The sequence below is a fragment of the Asterias rubens genome, chromosome 3, assembly GCF_902459465.1.
Source record: "Asterias rubens chromosome 3, eAstRub1.3, whole genome shotgun sequence".
In the NCBI taxonomy this organism is placed as follows: Eukaryota; Metazoa; Echinodermata; class Asteroidea; order Forcipulatida; family Asteriidae; genus Asterias; species Asterias rubens.
In genome coordinates this window covers 9,262,815-9,281,505 of record NC_047064.1, presented here as the reverse complement: position 1 = coordinate 9,281,505, position 18,691 = coordinate 9,262,815, and the positions used below count along the sequence as shown (strand labels likewise).

The window sequence follows — 18,691 nt, the reverse complement described above, 5'->3', positions numbered from 1 at the left end:
AGACATCACCCTGTGAATGTTCAGCTTTGGCCTTGGCGGCCGGTGACTGGTGAGGCCCCTGGAGTCAGCCATGTATTTGTAAACAAAAATCTATACTCTATCTCTCTGCTTGCTCGGTTTGGTTAGGAGGGATTAAATATATGTAGATCTGAGTTATTGCAATTACATCATAGCTACATCTGCATCATGTTACCACGTTTGATCTGTTTGCTCAGATGAACATGATATTATGTGGATGGGTTTGTGTATGTACTTGTATTATAACTCGTTCCGCCATGGGTGGTTGTGCATAACATTGTACGTATGTATGCAGCACTGTATCATGTATCATATAGTCTTCTTAAATGTAGCTTACATTTGTCTCTTCTTGTTAAATTACTGTATTGACTATTGTTTGTCCTGATGTGCATTAAGTACACGCCGTACATATGGGCCAAAATCAGGCAGTTCCCAGAAATTTAGTTATTGTGTAGTCTACAGTACGTACTTATAAGGCATTAAAAGTGAAGACCAACCCAAAAAATAAATCCTGATATCAATGTGAAGATGTCTCTTTGTTTTAAAAAAAATACCTACCTCAATACAGGCCTCTGGTGTTATTTGAAAGTATTCCCTTCTATTGGGGAATTTACCCATTTTGAGTTTTGGCAAGATGTTTCTTTTTTTGGCACGGACAAGATGGAGAGTCACAAAATAGTATTTTATAACAAAATCGTATTTTTCATTTAAAGAATGAACACTCATAAAGCCACAACAAAAGATGGAATTTGAATAATAGCTACACTGTATTATTATATCTCACACATGGCTACATGTGGTTTGGTAGTTATTCCAGCAGCAAACATTGATAACTTCCTCCTGGTTATCAATGTTATTGAACAACTTCCAGAACCTTTGTACCTCAGGAAATTGTATGTCAGCTTCCAATATCTCGGTCTCAGTTAAGTGCATGTACACATGTCCCATCAACCATGCATCAACTCAATCCCTACTCAGTATGTACTTACCATGGCATTATACCATGTGAAGTTTGACAGATTTTTCACTGTATCAAAAAAAGTTGTGGTACATTGGCATTGGTGCTTCCTGATTTCCATTTTGTGAAATCCCAGATAAAAACTGTAAAAGTTTACGGTGTAGTATGTACATGTACATAGGTCAGATCTTGTACTCAATAAATTTTACTCACTTTTTTTTTACATGGACCAAATATGCCTGGCAAGGTCAAGCTGTATTGTTTTGAGTGTCCCAGGCCCCAATGGACCCTAGGGGTAAACAATGGGTTGACCTCAGTTGACCTTGTGGATGGTTGATCAGTGATGACCTCAATGGCCCATCCTAGTCCTATAATATAATAGATGCTCTGCAGTGTACCATGACGTGTAGGGTACTACAGGGGTTTATAGTTAATGGTCTGAAACTTGAAAAAGAGACTTCCTGTTTGGCTTTCGTCAGCATCAATAGATGAGCCGCACAGACCAGCTCCATCATGGAGATGCTGCTTTCCAACTATGAACATGTAAATTGTATCCGATTGTTGGTTGAATTGCTCTTTGGTTAAATCTGCAGAGAAAAAAACCCTCAGGCTCGTCAATGCCTGCGTACATGTTTACGTACATTGTAATAGTGGCAAGTGGCAAATTGGTGACCCTATTTTTGGGGGGAGATATGTACATGTACATGTACACTGTACCTGTTCAGTTGAACTTTGGTTTGTGGCTGTGACCGATGTGTGCACTGTATTGTGTAAGTTTGTTAAAAACAATTTTATAGATTTAAAAAGAGTTTTTGTGCATACAAATGAGCTTTAGATTTGTGTGTTACATACTTAAGTCTGATTTCTAATTTGTTTCCCCAGGGAATAGCCTTAAAAGTCTACTGAAGCCTACACCATGCATGTAAGGTTTTATCCTACTTTTTGCCAATAACCAAATATCGTTCCTTTTTGGTCTGTTACGGCAGTCTTTTAAGAGTTTTGGTTCCTTTTGTAGATCAAGTTTTTGCCCATCGCATGAATCCTGATGCACTGTGTAACCTTTATCTGCTAAGCAATACTTTTCCTTGCTTAGCAAGTTTTTGTTGTTGAAATTGGGTCCTACATGTATGCAGTTTCTAGGTTTTTTATTTTATTTTAAATACTACATTATTTTCTATAGATAATGCGCAAATAAAGAGCACTGTTGTACCATCCGTGTGTAACAAACATCAAGAGTCCATTTGTACTAATGATTCTGCTTATGTTTTATCAGCAAAAATAGATAACCATGTGTAATGTAAATTGTAAAAAACTTGTACCGGCAATGTTTGTTTACAGATCAAACCCTGCACTCAGATCAGACATTTGAGAGAGCTTTATCACAAACTTCTTTCCCTTCAGTATTCGAAACAGAAAAACCAGTTCCCAATCCAGGGTTTGCCATTAACTTTTTCAGTGACTGACCAGCAGGACCAGTAAGCTCGCCATTGAACTAGTCCGCAAGCTTTTTCGCTTGTCAATATTTCATATTTTTTGAGGGATTTATTTCAACAATGAACTAGCCAGCCTGACCACTTGGAGACGATTTTGACGGGTCCTCGGCAGTGTTGTAGCCGGACCCATTTTAGTGGTGGGATCTACATCCACCGAGGATAAGCAGATCAACAAAATTATTCATGTTTAGATATGTGGCCATCAAGTGCAATCTGGGGGAAATTTATTTGTGCTGGGGCGGCACATTGTATTTTGCTCACAGTGCTTGGCGAAAATGTTTAGTTCTGGGCAGGCCTGCCAAGCACCGCCTGCCAATGGCTACAACGCTGGTCCTCGGGTGTTTTAACTGCCCTTTGGTTAGCGGATCACTGTTTGGAGGAAGATTGATGCTATCTACTCTACTGCAAGGGATTAGAAGGACTGTAGTTCTCATAAGAACAATCTGTAATGACAAAGTACATATAATTCAGATGATATCATCGTAGACTGAATGTATACCACTTTTAAAATCTGACGGTTTTCCCTTGATTTGAATAACTCACAGGTACGCCCCGACATGGAGGTCGATCCCGCCCACTGCCCCTGCTGTCACGAGGCGTACGATCATGACAAGAGTCGCAAGAGGAAGCTGACGGATGCTTGCGGACATTCACGCTGTTACGCTTGTATGTTTAGCATCGAGGCGTGCCCGATATGCGCTAACAAAGGTGAGTAAATGACGGCCAATAATGTCCAGTTTCTACGTCAATCCAGGGAACCTACTGGCCTGTATGCTTCCTTTTTGAAAGGGCAAGGGAACCAAGGCATTTTCTCTCTCGGTAAAGGGTACCCTATGAGGAAATTCTACTGGATTATTTCAAGGGCATCAAGGCAATGACCCGGGGGGGCAGGGAGGCAATTGCCTTCGTTGCCTCGGTGAAGTATCAGGCCTGAGTTAACCTACATTTACTGATGGGGTTTGAAATTTGTTTGAAGGGTTTTTTTTCCCCAATAATATTGAGTGCCCTGAAACTGGTTTATGTTTGTTCACATCTCCTGACTACGATGAGAGCCATTTGTGTCAAAGTAAAGTCCCACAACTTTGATGTAAAAAAACATCTAGACGTGCTTGATAGGAATATTATGTATACACATGTAAATGTTGTCCAGGGCATCATTCAGAGTCACCTCTTGAAGGTCCTAACAGCTGCTTTATCTCACAGCAACTCCCTCGTCAGGTAAATTTGAAAAAAATATGTTCTTCAAGAGCCAGAACACCCCCCCCCATAAAAAATAACCTGACGAGCATCAAAAGAAACAAAAACAGCAACAACGTAAAAAGCTTGTGTGCACGCTCCAGCTATCCCCAGGGTTACCTAATGTCATGTCTCCATGATCTCATCGAGCAACGGGTGATCGTACTTTATCCCCCCCCCCATGCCCCTCCTTTACGACTGAAACAACCAGTAAGTGAGCGTTGTTTAATGCGTTTTTTTTTCTGCGGCTTGCTCACAAGAGTCCTGACTGTTTCATCAGTCTGTGTGGACACACAGGATGAATCAGGTCTCATTGAGTCTTCCCCACAAGGAGGTGATTTGTCGACAGCTACAATGGCTAGTCAAACAAAAAATAATGGTCGGCATTGATGACGGAGCGAAGATGAGAGCAATTCGCAATTTTGAAGTCCGTGTAGTGATGATGAGTTGTCCGAATAAAAGGCCTTAAGTTACACCAATTCTACTGGGGAGGAGAGGGAGGGGGGAGACGACATGGCCTCCGATTCCCTGGTCTTTGCCTCTTTGTGTCGTTCCTCGGAAATCTTTGCCTACAGGTATTAGATTATCTGGTGGCAGTGCACTTTTTTTCAGGATCCAAAATTATAAAGCAATCACTCTTTTTAGGACGAGGAACACATTTGAATTAATCTTAATTGCCCCAACAAAATGTGACGTTGCAAGTGCTTTGACAATAATATACAGTTTTTTCTAAATGATTAAGCTATTCAGGGCTAATAGTTTTCTGCAAACTTCATCCTCGATCCTCGCATATCACCAACTGCCCCCTGATCAGAAGCAAATCCATAAATAAATAAAAATTCAAAACAAAATCATTAGCTTCATTAAATAAAACTTGCAATTCAATGTAAGGTCAATTTAATTTGTTTCAAGAAATTGAATTTATGATGAACCTTGTCTCACGAGCGGCATTCTTCCTAGAACAAGAGCTGCTGATACTCCGATGTCAGTGTAACTCATTAAACCACGGAATAGCCCTCTTGGAGGTTGGTGTATCCCTAATCCTACTCTCCCCCCCCCCTCCAAAAAATTAAGATTCCATTCCAAATCTGTCAACATCCAAGAAGTGCTGCAGTAATCTCCTATATTATACCACCAGACATTTCAAAGTAAGATTGATCTCTTTATGATTGGTTCTTCGCTTTTCAAGTATTTCCCGGTCAGTCATCTTGGGGTACACTAACGTACTATCTGATGTCCCCAGAGCGCATTTCCTCACATCCCCCCCCCACATCAGTTGTCCAACCCATGTGTGAAATGCAAAATAATTGTAACTAAATACAGCGGCGCTTCTGGAACGGAGCGGCGCTACCGGAGAAGCCGCCTCCTCCTTCTCCGACGACACGTGGAAGATATCTTCATAAGCTCTTCTTCCTTTAACCATCTTACGATTCCTCAGAGAGCTCTTCCCCGCTGCCTCAATTATTGGAATAATTCATCACAAATATTAGAGGCTAGTTCACAATTTGTGTTTACCGGTGAAGTCGTTTCACCGAGATTGAAGGGGGGGGGGGGGTTGATGATGATCGGACACCATGACTCATGGATATTTTTCTAACCCCCTCAGGGTGGACTTCCGGCCCGTGGAACCTCTCTCTCTCTCTCTCTCTTTTTGTCTGTTTCCGTTCTTCTTTTTGATGATTTCTCTTCAGTCTAATTCCAGTCCTTATCATGGTATCAATCAGACTGGTTAGACTGTGGAGGACCGGTTTCAGTAACTTAACGTTGGTTGCAGAGACGTGCTTTTTTGGGGGGGGGGTAGTCGCAGATGCTGTGTTGTACTCTATATTTTTTTGCTGGCAGCCAGTTTTTCTCTGATGTTTAGTCAAGGATTTTTAAGGTGTGATTTTAGTGACAGCTAAATAGTAGATTTGGTGACAGTGTGATTTCCCATGCTGCTTGAAGGTTTTCTTGGAATTGATTGTTTACTATTTTGGGGAACTGGCGAATTGAGGGTTACAGCTCAAACTTATTTTTTGTAAAAACCCTTAAGTAATTGATGATTCTTGTTGTCAGTATTGCCATAGTAGCTTTGTAATGTGACATAACACTTTGCTTAGCAATTAAGATTTATTTGCAGTTAAGATCAGTCTTAATGCTTTGTTGAAATCAAGCGCAAGATGCGATTGTTAGCAGCGCTTGTCTATAGTGTATACAGTTAAATATTGAACGCAGGAATCGTTCTTACAGTCCCAACAGTTTATAAATTGTTTGTAAGTTCATCACTCTAACTCTGCGTGTCTGGTGTGTAATGAACCGGTTACATTGTCCAAACTACTGACCATATCTGTACAAAGTGTAAAGCTCCACCAGTTTGTACAATTGTCTGCAACCTGTAAATTATATCTGTAACACAATTCCAAAAAGTGCACTACTTGCTGTAAAAAGTACACATTTAACTCGTACAGGATGGCCTACTGGGTCAAAATAGCTGAGTCATGCAACCATTGATCCTAATGTTTTCCAGTAAAACAGATTTTTTAAAAGCCTGTCGTCTCCCCACCCCCCACCCCCCCCTAAACAAAAAAACAAAAAACTAAAAAAAAATATACAGAAGAGAAAATTAATTGATCTCCAATAGGGCTAATTCCCGTTGACGAAGAGCATTAATAATCATTCGGACACTCAGAAAAATATATCGTTAACATTTACTAGCGGGGAGTAATTGCCCGATGGATTCCAACCCCTTTCCACCAACCCGTTGCTGAGTCATATTCTTTTAAGAGTAATTGATCACTCCGCTGTCTAAGTAGATCGGACGCAGAGTCGAAAGAAATGAGTGGAATTGCTCCAAATTAGGCATTGAGTTTCTTGGGGATTATCACATTTGGAAATAAGACACTTGCTGGGGAGGGGTGTGACGTTCTGGGGTTTTTTTCTTCAGTGTTTTTGTTTTTCAAAATAAGGTGAGGCTTGGGTTAAAGGGAAGGTACACGTTTGGTTATTACTCAAAACAAATGTTAACTTAAAAACTGACTTGGTAATGAACATTGGAGACCTGTTGATTGGGTAAAACATTGTGAGAAATGGCTCCCTCTGAAGTAGCATAGACTTTGAGAAAAATAAAACTTCTAGCCAGAAGTCTTTTGTTCCTCTAAAAGTATACAAATTCGTCCACTAAGGATGTTTTTTCTCTCATCATTTTCTCGCAACTTTGATGACCAATTCAGCTCAAATTTTATGGTTATGATGGGATACACCAAGTGAGAAGGCTGGTCTTTGACAATAACCAAACGTGTACCTTCCCTTTAAACACCATGTGTAAATCTCTTTAGAATAGTGTTGGTTCTGAAAAGAACCGGTGCAGGTGTTGCAATGCTCTGATCGTCTTCAGGAGAAACGTTGGAAACATTGAGTTATCAACCACTGGCTTTTTTTCAGAACCAACACATTACTCAAAAGAGATTTTCACATGGTGTTACCGCAAACCTCACCTTATTATACTTCCACCATGCAAAGTTTCAAATCCTTCTTAGTGTGTCTGTTTGTTTGTTTGTTGGTTTGTCTGTTGTTTGTTTATTTGAAGAGTATGGGATCTTGATGTCAGACTCCTCATGGGTTTAGGATGGATTAGCAAGGATTTTGGCAAACGGCAAAGCAACATTAATTTTTTAGGACCGTATCTGTAAGATGAAATGTACCACCTTTTAGACAACGTTTTTTTAAATTTTTATTAAATGAAGGTGTTCTTTGGGTCATTTATCTGTCAAGCCTTTAAGCTACCAAGCCTGTTGGGAAACTCCTCCCCTGCACCACCCACCAGTAGCAAGCTCCCCTCCCCAGTAATTCAATTTGTAATGAGGGTCTTTCCGTTACTTAAGAGGTACTGCATGTCACGAAAAACCACCCAGCCTGTTTGGGACACCCCTCCCCTCCCCAGCCCACCACCAGCAAGCTCCCCAGTTGTTGTATTCTCACATTTATGTCTATCAGTGACAGTGTTATGTTTAACAAATGCCACTTTTGTTTGTCACATCGCTAATAAGTTTATGTTTTGAGTATTAGGCCCGGTTAAATACTTCCTGGAATGCGAAGCAAATTTTGACGCAACAAATAATTTGCAGTAGTCCGCGAAATATTTGCTGTGAAAACAGCCATGTGACGCCGAAATTCGCTTTGCATTTGCAGGAAGTATGCATTGGGTTTTATTTGTATAGTGCATCAATGTTTCATTAAAAGTTTGTTTTATACATCGCTAAATGTACATATTTGTTTGTCCAGAAAAAAAGTTATTATTATGAAAAATTACTTTTGTGGTGTGCAATGTAAAAGTAATGCGCAGTTGATTTGTTGATTTGTTTTTGTTGACTTGTTTTGTTGCTTTGTGTGTAGAGTCTAACCTTGAGAATGGAGAGAAGGAAGTTGTTAGGACGCAGCGTGGCAACAAACCACCCACCCCGCCCCCTAAACCTAAAAACAGAACGTCGAGAGGCTCTATGCATGCTACCTCACCCATATCCCCCATCTCCCCCCAAGGTAAAGTATGCTTACAAATTCAAACACTCCCATTCTTGCTCGGCCCTTCCATGGCCCCATTTCATAGCGCTGCTTAACGGTAAGCACATTTTCGTGCTTACTGAATCAGAAGAATTTGCTAAGGTGCAAGCATATTTCACAGGTTAGCAGAAAAATTAGGCGCCATATTGCAAGTTCACCATGGATTTGCATCTGACGTCATGTATTTTCGTGCAATAAGCACCGGAAGGTTAGCATGTCTTTTCGTGTGCTTGCGGTTAGCAGCGCTATGAAAATGGAAATTGCACAGTAAGCACAAAATCGGCCGCTAAGCAGCTCTATGAAATTGGGCCCATGGCAAAACAGCCCAACTCATAAATTTGTGCTTCTCATAAAAGTATAATTTCTGGCATTTTTTCCATTTCAAAGTTTTGAGGGATTACTATGCATGGTTTTGAAATGTATTGTGCTATCTCGGACTCTTTTTACATTTTCATCTCATTTTAAAGCCATTGGACCCTTTCGTTAAACAGTATTGTCCAAGGCCCACACTTCGTGTATCACAACTTCTATATAAAATAACAAACCTGTGAAAATTTAGACTCAATCGGTCATCGGAGTCGGGAGAAAATAACGGGAAAACCCTCCCTTGTATCCGCACGTTTCACTTTGTCATGACAATTCTTGATATCGAGAATTGATATTGTTTTACTGTTTTCTCAAAAAGTAAAGTATTTCATGGAATAATATTTCAAGAGGAGTCTTTTACCATTACCTTCTGTAAACCCTGTAAGTTATTTGTAAAGGCCCGGTCCCACTGCAACGATAACGAGAACGAGAACGATAACAACGCCAAGAGAATGCATCCTATTGGTTGAATGAGAGTGTGCGTAATCTGCGTGGAGCAATTCAACCAATAGAACGCGTTCTCTTTGCATCGTGATCGTTATCGTTAACGTTATCGCTGCAGTGGGACCGGGCCTTAAATCTGTGAACTTCTATTTTTTTTTCTGTACCAAAAGGGCCCAATGGCTTTAACTGCAAAACAGCTTATACAGCTGTAGGCTAAATCTCTGTACTTGTTTTTTCACAAATGTCATCTTTCGAGTTAGGCCGTTTTTGTTAAGAAGGGTTGTGCACCATTTGAAGCCATTGCATATGAGTTGTGTATTTTGTTTACTGTCTGTCAAATGGTTGATTCAATTGATATAATACATGCCATGTAAACGTTTTCTTGATAACTAGTTTGAAAAGATTTCATAATTCTGCATCCTTTTCTCAGAACAAGAAGCACTGATTAATGTTAACACATACATATGTCCAGTCACACGTAACCCAATAAAAACACTAGACCCCACAATTAATAATAGCGCAGGCTGGCAATAACTGTTTGTTGTGTGCACGAATGCGGTTTGACAATCGGGGGCGGCCACCCTTCGTTTTTCTTTCCCCGGCGAGAAATTGTTTCCTTTCAATATTTCCTGTCCAAACATAATCACACTGGCAGGCTGTTTATTTTAGACTAGTGCCTCATGTGGAATGATGTAAGGTGATTTACATGCATGGTATTATGCATGACCCCCAGTGGCATGAGTGTAAAGGGGAGACACCAACTGCACAACCTGAGTTGTTTTCCTTTTTTTTTCTCCCTTCAAGCCAGCTACATTAGGGACTTTTCGTTTTCGACGACGGATGGTTCTGCGACGGTTGTTCAGCTAAACATTGTCGTTTTCAGCACAACGAAGATTCATCCAAAGTACTGTCGTAGAAATTGAGGGACGACCGTCCTCAAAGCCGACGCATGCGCAGATGACGCCAAATGTCATCTTACCCGTCGCAGAACCATCCGTCGTCGAAAACGAAAAGTCCCTAATGTTAGCTTGACTTCTCTCAAGTACGATGTATGGGAGATTAGTACAAAAGTACATTTAACTAAAGAAAAACTCTGTGGTTAAATTTTGAACAAGGAAAATGTGTTATTTTTATTAAGATCACACACTTTCAAGAGTGCTTTTTGGTCATGTTTAATGAACCTAGTATTTTTACCAAAATTAGGACTTTGGTTTCATTCAGTTGTAAATATTGCTTTTAAAATTTCCATTCCAAAAGCAAAATAAAAAGATGTTTTCAGTCAACCTGTTAGTTAGGAGACGCTAGCATTTTCACACAACCAAATAGGGCTTTGATTTCATTCAGCTGTAAATATATTGCTTTTCAAAATTGCTTTGCTTAGCAAAACAAAATAAAAAACACCCAAAACTAGCAGGGTACCAATCACAGTAGTGTAAGTATAATGCATTTTGGTTGCTAACCTCTTTCAGCTAAGCATTATTTTCAAGGCTAAGCAGTTTTCCCAAATATGCTAGCAATTTCACTTATCCATAATCAGCGCATTGATTTAATTCGGTTATAAATATTACTTTGAAAAATATTTTGAAAGTGTCACCCCTGTTATATGATTTTTGGCTTGTTTCTCCATATTGATATTTCTGACAAATTGACTAATTTAGCAAGATCGCATCACAAATGTTGGTAGCTCTCCTGAATCACTACAAGCTTGTTTTTGTTTCTTCCTTCGCAGAGCAGAGTATGACTTTCTCACTTGACAGTCCACACTGTCTACTGATCTTCCTTTATTTGTCAACCCTTTCTTTCTCTGCTTGAGTGTGGTGATTGATCCCTGTGAACCTCACAACTCTTGGCACTGCCATTGTTTAGTCCTTTCCCTTCTCGGAGGGCACTGTATTCATGGCTATCTTGACCTCACTTAGGTCGGGCAGGTTGCTATGGTTATGCGGCTGTCTACTACTTGTTGTCTCTGTGCAGGGCTTCATGACTACACAGTGTGTGCTTCGCTAAACATGCACAGTGTAGTAATATTAACAAGCTCTTTTAAAGGCAGTTGACACTATTGGTTATTACTCAAAATAATGATTAGAATAAAACCTCACTTGGTATACGAGTAATGGGAGAGGTTGATAGTATAAAACATTGTGAAAAACGGCTCCCTCTGAAGTGACGTAGTTTTTGAGAAAGAAGTAATTTTCCACGAATTTGATTTTGAGACCTCAGGTTTAGAATTTGAGGTCTCAAAATCATTTAGTGCTTAAGCAGCTCTGCACAATTTTGCCCTGGGCTGGATACTGTGTATAATGTTCTCATTACTAACTTACTAACTGCTCCTGAGGCTAGTAAATAAGTTATTTTAAAAAAAGTTGCCACATCCAGTACTTGAGCATGAGTTCCAGCCAATTTTCTTCTAACATTTTTGTTTGTTTCAATTAACCAGCTTGTTTGTTGTTTGTTTTGAAACCCCTTAATTAATGTCCTTTTTCTTTTCGCCGAATGCTTCTTGTCCTCCTTTTGCCACAGCGACCCAAGAAGTGAATGGAAACACAGCACCCAATTTCCCTGATATTGAGCCCCCGCCCGCCCTGTCCAAGCCCCGCCCGACGCCTCCCGATTTGATAGATAACCAGAATGGCAAGATACAGGATAGGGTGCAAACCACTGAGGAAATCCAACAAACAAAAGGTATCAGTTTTGATTCAATCTTATTGAAAGATGGTCCAGGTTTTTTTTTTTTATTTTTTTTTTAGGAAAGATATTACATCATTGTTGCGTTTTCCACGCTCAGATCATGAATCTATTCCTTACTACAGACAGAGAGTGTCGCAAAGGGTAGATTTTATTTGCTAGGGTGTCATCGGAGCATCAAATTCAAGTTCTTGTGGTTAAAGGCAGTGGACACTATTGGTAATTACTCAAAATAATTATTAGCATAAAACCTTACTTGGTAACGAGTAATGGGGAGAGGTTTGGTAGTATAAAACATTGTGAGAAAGTGGAGTACTTTTCGAGAAAGAAGTAATTTTCCACGAATTTGACTTTGAGACCTCAAATTTAGAATTTGAGGTCTCGAAATCAAGCATCTGAAAGCACACAACTTCGTGTGAAAAGGGTACTTTTTTCTTTCATTATTATCTCGCAACTTCGATGACCGATTGAGCTCAAATTGTTACTTTATGCATACGCTGAGAAACAGCAAGTGAGAAGACTGGTCTTAGACAATTACCAGTAGTGTCCAATGTCTTTAAGTCATTTGGGTGTGGGTTCCAATCCGAGCCTTGACACTTTTGTCCTCGAACAAGATGCTTTACTATAATTGCTTTTCGTCACCCATGCAGGCCTGGAATTACATGTACACGGATGTCACGAAGGGCTCTGTTTCCCCTGGCCTTGGTGCCCCTTTCAAAGTTTCCTATAGATTTTTTTTATTTTTGTCCAATGAAAGTGCCCTTTGTAAAATGATAAATGGCTTTGTCCTCTTTGAGATGAAATTCCACACATGTGCTGTTCATAACCAAGGCCACACTGTTATTCTCTATCTTCTTAACATCATTAATGTATACGTATGCGTTGTACTGTACTCATTTATCTTTGTGTATGTATTTCAAATCAATTCTGAATTGAATACTATGGACTCGGGCCTTAGACTGTACGCACAGTATGCATTACTCATTGCATCTATATTGCGTCTAAGTACACAAGCCTGATGTATGTGCATATCTTGCCCTCAGCACACAACTCAGCGCAGTCTTGTCGGCACTCCAAAAAGAAGAAGAGTAAACCATTTAATATTTTCAGCGACACCGCGTCACTAAAACTGTACGGTATCGGTAAATATTTGCTGCTGCATAATAATGTACTGACTGTTGCGGAAGGAGCTTTATTTATTCGTAGACTAGCAATAGGGAGATTAATGGTGGCTCATTATCAGAAGATGGTCAGAGCACACTGAACGAAAACGTCAAGCAGAAACCTGGGCCCAATGTCATAGAGCTGCTAAGCACAGAAATTTGCTAAGCATGAAATTTCTGCCTGGATAAAAACAGAATTACCAGCCACATTTCCACATGATGTTCAGGATGAGCAACATCAGCTGAATACCAGTAACAAGCACTAGCAACAAATGGACATTTTGTTGGTAATCCTGTTTTTATCAAGGAAGAAATTTCATGCTAAGCAAATGATTGTGTGCTTAGCATCTCTATGAAATTGGGCCCAGCTCTTCTCAGAGCCGTCACTACTCACAAAAGAGTTTAATACATGGGGTCACAGCAAACCTTATTTTCTCGGCTTATTATCACTTCTAAACACTACATGTATGTAGAAAATTGTCCATGTTTCATATCTTAGTCACCTCGCCACACCTTCCCCCTCACACCTCCGGTGTCCTGATTACAAAAACAAGTGCCCCAAATGTGTTTCCCTCCTGATAAAGCCCTTGTCGATCTCATCTTCTCGCCATTCTCTTTCTCCCTCTTCTTCTTCATTCTGTCTACTCCACCTCAATGTTATTAAATTTACCAACTTGGTGAGTCTCTGGAGAACAATGGCAGGGTAGGCCTCAAGGTGTTTGATACCATAGCAGGGAGTGACTCATCCATGAAAAAGCTGACTTTGTCAGCGAAACTAATACCGTTACTTTATTTTGTTGGTTTTCATTTTTTTTTTTTCTCGTCTGCCTTCAAAATCTGCATTTGCTGTGGTTTTCAGTGGCGTCTCTACTTGATACAGATGCATATTATCTTCTGATCTCTGCATTGATTGTTATTCCGTTGAATATTGCATTTCTGTGTTTTTTTTAAAAGAGCGCATACCAGGGCTCGAATTTGGGGGGAAATCCACAAGACCGGAGGAGTTGTAGCTCTGAGTCTTTACTGGACCTGAATTTTATTTACAAGATTGGAATCTAAATGGGAAGAGACTGAAATTAAAACGAGAAAACAGTTTTATCATCTGACGTGTTTATTTGAACAAAACATTAAGAAAAGATTTATATCTCTTCTGTTTTATGGGTGATCTTAAAGCCATTGGACACTTTTGGTAAACAGTGTTGTCTAAAGGCCCACACTTCGTGTATCATAACTTATATATAAAATAACAAACCTGTGAAAAACTAGGCTCAATCGGTCATTGGGATCGGGAGAAAATAACGGGAAAACCCACCCTTGTTTTCGCACGTTTCGCCATGGAATGACATGTGTTTACAATAAATCCCAAGTTTCGACATCGAGAATTGATAATTGTTTTAATGTTGTTTCAAAAAGTAAAGCATTTCGTGGAATAATATTTCAAGAGAAGTCTTTCACCATTACCTTCTGTAAACCCTGTTAGTTATTTGTAAATCTGTGAACTTTTTTTGTTTTCTGTTCCGAAAGTGTTTAATGGCTTTAAGGAGCAAAGTATACCTTTGGTTTTTGGAACTGTTCTGTTGTTTAAATCCTAAACTGTACATACAACTGTAGGTGTTTACAATGAAATCAACATACTGAACACGTGAACATTTTATTTCAAAAGGTGGTCGTGTTTTTGAGATATCACAGTAAATCTGAAGCGTTAATGGCTGCGCAGGAAGAATACTCCAGAGATGCCAAGTCCAGAGGCCAGCTATGCGTGAGATTTTTCAAAGCTAAACCTGCTGGGAGAGCAAAAGCGTGCGCAATCTGCAAATTTGCCCTCTGTTTGTACGGCAGGTCAAGTTGATGATTCTGATAAACTGCGTGCAATCTGAAGATTGTGCAAACATTGTAGAATGCGTTTTTTGTTCACACGAGCGCGATTTGGCAATGCGTTGTCGTTCATTTTTATTTTTGTCCCGGTCTGGCCCCAATGCGTGAGAAAATGGTTGCTGTACGTGTGAGTGTGAGACAGAGCCCAAATGCGTGAGTCTCACGCCTAATGCGTGAGACTTGGTAGGTCTGATACTCCCAAATAGGAATACACAATATTAGAAGTTGAACTGCATTAATAACGTTTCTCAGCTCAACAAATTTTGAATCTCTTTTTCTAAAACATCAGTTCTAAGCGGAATCATTTCTCAATTGCAATAGCTGCAGTTGTTCTTACCAAGTAACACTTTATTTTATAGGAACAGGTTGCCTTGGATCAGTCGAGTTAGTCTTTGAAAAGCATTTGTAACAGTTTGATACAATGATCCACACAAATTTGCCTCGAAGTTGCGTGGTTTTCCTTTTACCTTGTCGACTAACACGGTCCGCCATTTATGGGAGTCAAAATTTGACTCCCATAAATGGCCAACCGTGTTAGTCGACAAGGTAAAATTTGACTCCCATAAATGGTCGACCGTGTTAGTCGACAAGGTAAAAGGAAAACCATGCAATTTCGAGTGATACGTGTGGATTTTTATATTCTACTTTTAAATTATCTATCAAATCATATGCATTTTATAACAAACGGTTACAAATGCTTTTTAAAGACCAATCCAAGGCAACGTGTTCCTTAAATAATTTTGTTTTAGTAATAAGCAAAGGCACTCTCCCTTTAACTGAACGGAAAAAAAAAACATGCATGTGATATTTAATCATGACAGTCATTCTTAAAAGGTAAGGATGAAATGGGTGTGGAAGTATTTAGTATCTCTGTCAGATAGAATTGTTTAGCCGGAGATCCGTTTAAGATCCATGCGGGAAACAGAACCAAGGAAACTGTCAGAGGGAAAGATGCAGGGGGTGTCCCTTCATGTTTGGTTGACCCGAAAAACATGGCCCAACTTCATGGCTCCGCATACTGCCGAATTCTGGCTTACAATCACACTTAGCCGCTTACAATGCAAGTGCCAAAATTCTGCACTAGCTGTGTTAGCGAAGAATATCTAGTATACATGTGAGAATGCATGCACTTGTATACTAAGCAAAAATTCCCTGCTAACCTGTGATGTTAGCGTGGATTTCCCTGCTTACGAAAACGTAGATTCTTTGCTTCCGGTAAGCTGAGCCATGTACTTGGACCAAGGTCACTATTACATTACACAAGTACTGTGCACATTTCCTTGGGGGAGGTATTTTTTTTTTTTTTTTTTTTTTTATGCAAGTCGCCTGACACACAAGGCCTGACGGCCACTTCAAGGTGTGAGCTACAATTATATTTTCCAGAGGCCATTGCCACCTACTCCTAGGGCTGAAACAGGGTTACCCCTTTCACAGTCCATACGAATGTAGGCTTGGGTATCTTCAATTTCGAAGCACTACCTCCCCAATTTTATGTAGCAAGTGTCACGACCAGGATCCGAACCCACACCCTGCTGATCAAACACCAGTGCTTGAATCCGGTGCTCTTAACTGCTCTTAACTGACACTGCTACATTTTACACTGCTTCTAGCTTCTGGGCAATCTCTGGTGGTCTAGGGAACCATACATGAGATAAGACACCTGCTCTTGAATGGCAAAGGTAGTGGTGTTTGAATCCCACCTGATATTTACCTGTGGATTTTTTTTCACATGACTTTGGAAAGTAATGAACAGTGTTTTTTTTTTTACACACACCAATAAACTTATCTGACATGTTTTGTCTCTAAGATTCAAATTGTGGGGCATAAAAAAAAACTGATATCGCTTTTCCCATAACCACATTACTCCGAAGTGAAATGTTTCTCAAAATGCTTTATACTGTTGAAATCTGCTGTACTTCTGACCAAGTCATTTTGCTTGCAACTAAGAGTTATTACCAAACGTATACCTTCTAAAAGTTGTGATACACGAAGTGTGTGCCTCGGACAATTGTGCTTTAAGATTTTCAGTTTGAATTACCCTACTTGCAAAATGAAAGTGGCCTTGCCCTCTCAAAGATGAAATTCCAGCCCTGCTTGGGTCACCTGACAATACCTTACAATATTGTCAGGTGACCCAATCATTTCACACAGGGTTGTAGCTTCAGACCTTTTTGTCGTTGCCCCCCCCCCCCCCCCCCCCCCCCCCCCCGTTTTAAATTCAAAGTGCTGCTTAAGCAGAAAAGAAGTTCTTGGAAATGTTCTGCTTAACAAAAGAAAGCAGGATACAATCGCAGATTGTATACAAGCGACATGCCGGTAACCTTCTTCCACTAAGTATGGTTTGATTTTGCTTAGCTACTTTTTGAGCTTTAAAAGCAGCTCTAATGAATTGGCCCCGATGTTTGTATGTCATGATCTTTTGCAGTCATCAATTCCGTCACGATACGCACAGCCACAACTGTCACCTCGATATCGTGATTCTCACTTCAACATCAGCGGGGGTTAAGGGAGCAGCCATCATGGGAACTCAATTAGCATTGAACCTTCCATCGTAGCACCACAGGTTACCCACTAATTTACCATTTAATGAAATTGGATAAGACATGTCCAAGGGGGAAAGTGTGTTGACCAAAACAGTGCTGTGCACACACACACACCATACATGTGTGTGGAAACGAAACTGGCAACGTGCACTGTGTATATTTACATCAAAACGAGAGTGTACACGTTCGGAGTTGTTGACTTGTGCCGTGACTGTCAAGCGCGTGGTCAATCGGGTCATATTTGAAGGTGCTTTTCAAATTGATTGTGGAACTGTTGGGTTTTTTTGGCAGGTAATTTTGTACAACTTGCAATGTTCTCCCTTTTATTATTAGGTTTATTAAGTGTGGGGTGTTCGGGACCCAATTTTTTTTTTTAAGTTTTGGCCAAAGCAAGTGACTTGTTGTTTATCTTGGTTTTTAAAGCCCTACTGTTTAGTCTGGACAATTCTTTAATGTCTTTTTCTCAATTTCTTTGGAGAATTGGGTGATTTGGGTGATTTGACACGGAATGGCCCATTTGCCCTTGTGCCTTGTACTTTTGCTGCAGTGTCCCTTGCAAAGTTCTGATTTAAACTTACATTTTCCTCATAGAAGTGTCCCTTCACCAGAGGCAAATTGCTTTGCCCCTCAAGGCCTTTAGTACATATTAATTTCTGCATCATCTTCCATACACTTATATTTTCAGGCCTACATGTCACAGTGCTAGTGTCTATTTGAGCCATAGAGTTATTAGAATTAGAGGGCGCACTGGCCAATACATGCGGCCCGGCATGTGCGCATGCGGCCATTTTGTGAGTTGAAAAAACAACATCGCCTGTATTTATCATACACACCGACGTGTAGGCCTACTTTATATTCAACGCGCATACAACGTCCATCCTATAAAAAGGCGCGCATGTCTCCCTGCGGTCGCGTTTGTGCACCCAGCATCACCAGTAAGCCCTCCAGTTCATACATGTATTTATAACTTTATGATTTGAGCATGGAGTTAGATTCTAACTCCTGAGCCTAACTCCATGATTTGAGGATCCCTTTGTTGCATTAAAGGCTGCATTATTAACACTGCATTATTAACACTTAAGACAAAGAGAATAATTTAATAGAGTACCATGCCTGTGATTTTTTTCACAGAACTCGGGCAAGTACTGATGAGTATACAGTGCTAACACACATCGGTGTACACATGTACATGTATATGGGTAACCCCCAACAATGAATAAAGAGAATAATGTATGCCTACTGATACGCTTGTATGAGTGGCATAAGAAATCGTGCAGGTGATTTGTCACACGCTAGCCATAGTACGCTGTACTCACATTGCACAATTTATGCACACATGTTCAAATAACCTCAACAATGATGCCAAAGAATTTG

General features: G+C 40.1%; 1 protein-coding gene across 2 annotated transcripts in view; it reads left to right on the top strand.

The window, feature by feature from the left end:
• Nucleotides 1-18,691, top strand: part of LOC117287944 (protein TANC1-like) — an 86,953-nt gene that overhangs the window by 22,630 nt on the left and 45,632 nt on the right. The window contains exons 2-4 of one of the 2 annotated variants that reach the window (XM_033768593.1): nt 3,015-3,177; nt 8,077-8,220; nt 11,572-11,733. In XM_033768593.1, coding sequence (XP_033624484.1) covers nt 3,027-3,177; nt 8,077-8,220; nt 11,572-11,733 — 457 coding nt within the window. In that variant the 5' untranslated portion in view covers nt 3,015-3,026. The remainder of the gene's footprint in view (nt 1-3,014; nt 3,178-8,076; nt 8,221-11,571; nt 11,734-18,691) is intronic. The other variant, XM_033768594.1, reaches the window with a different exon arrangement.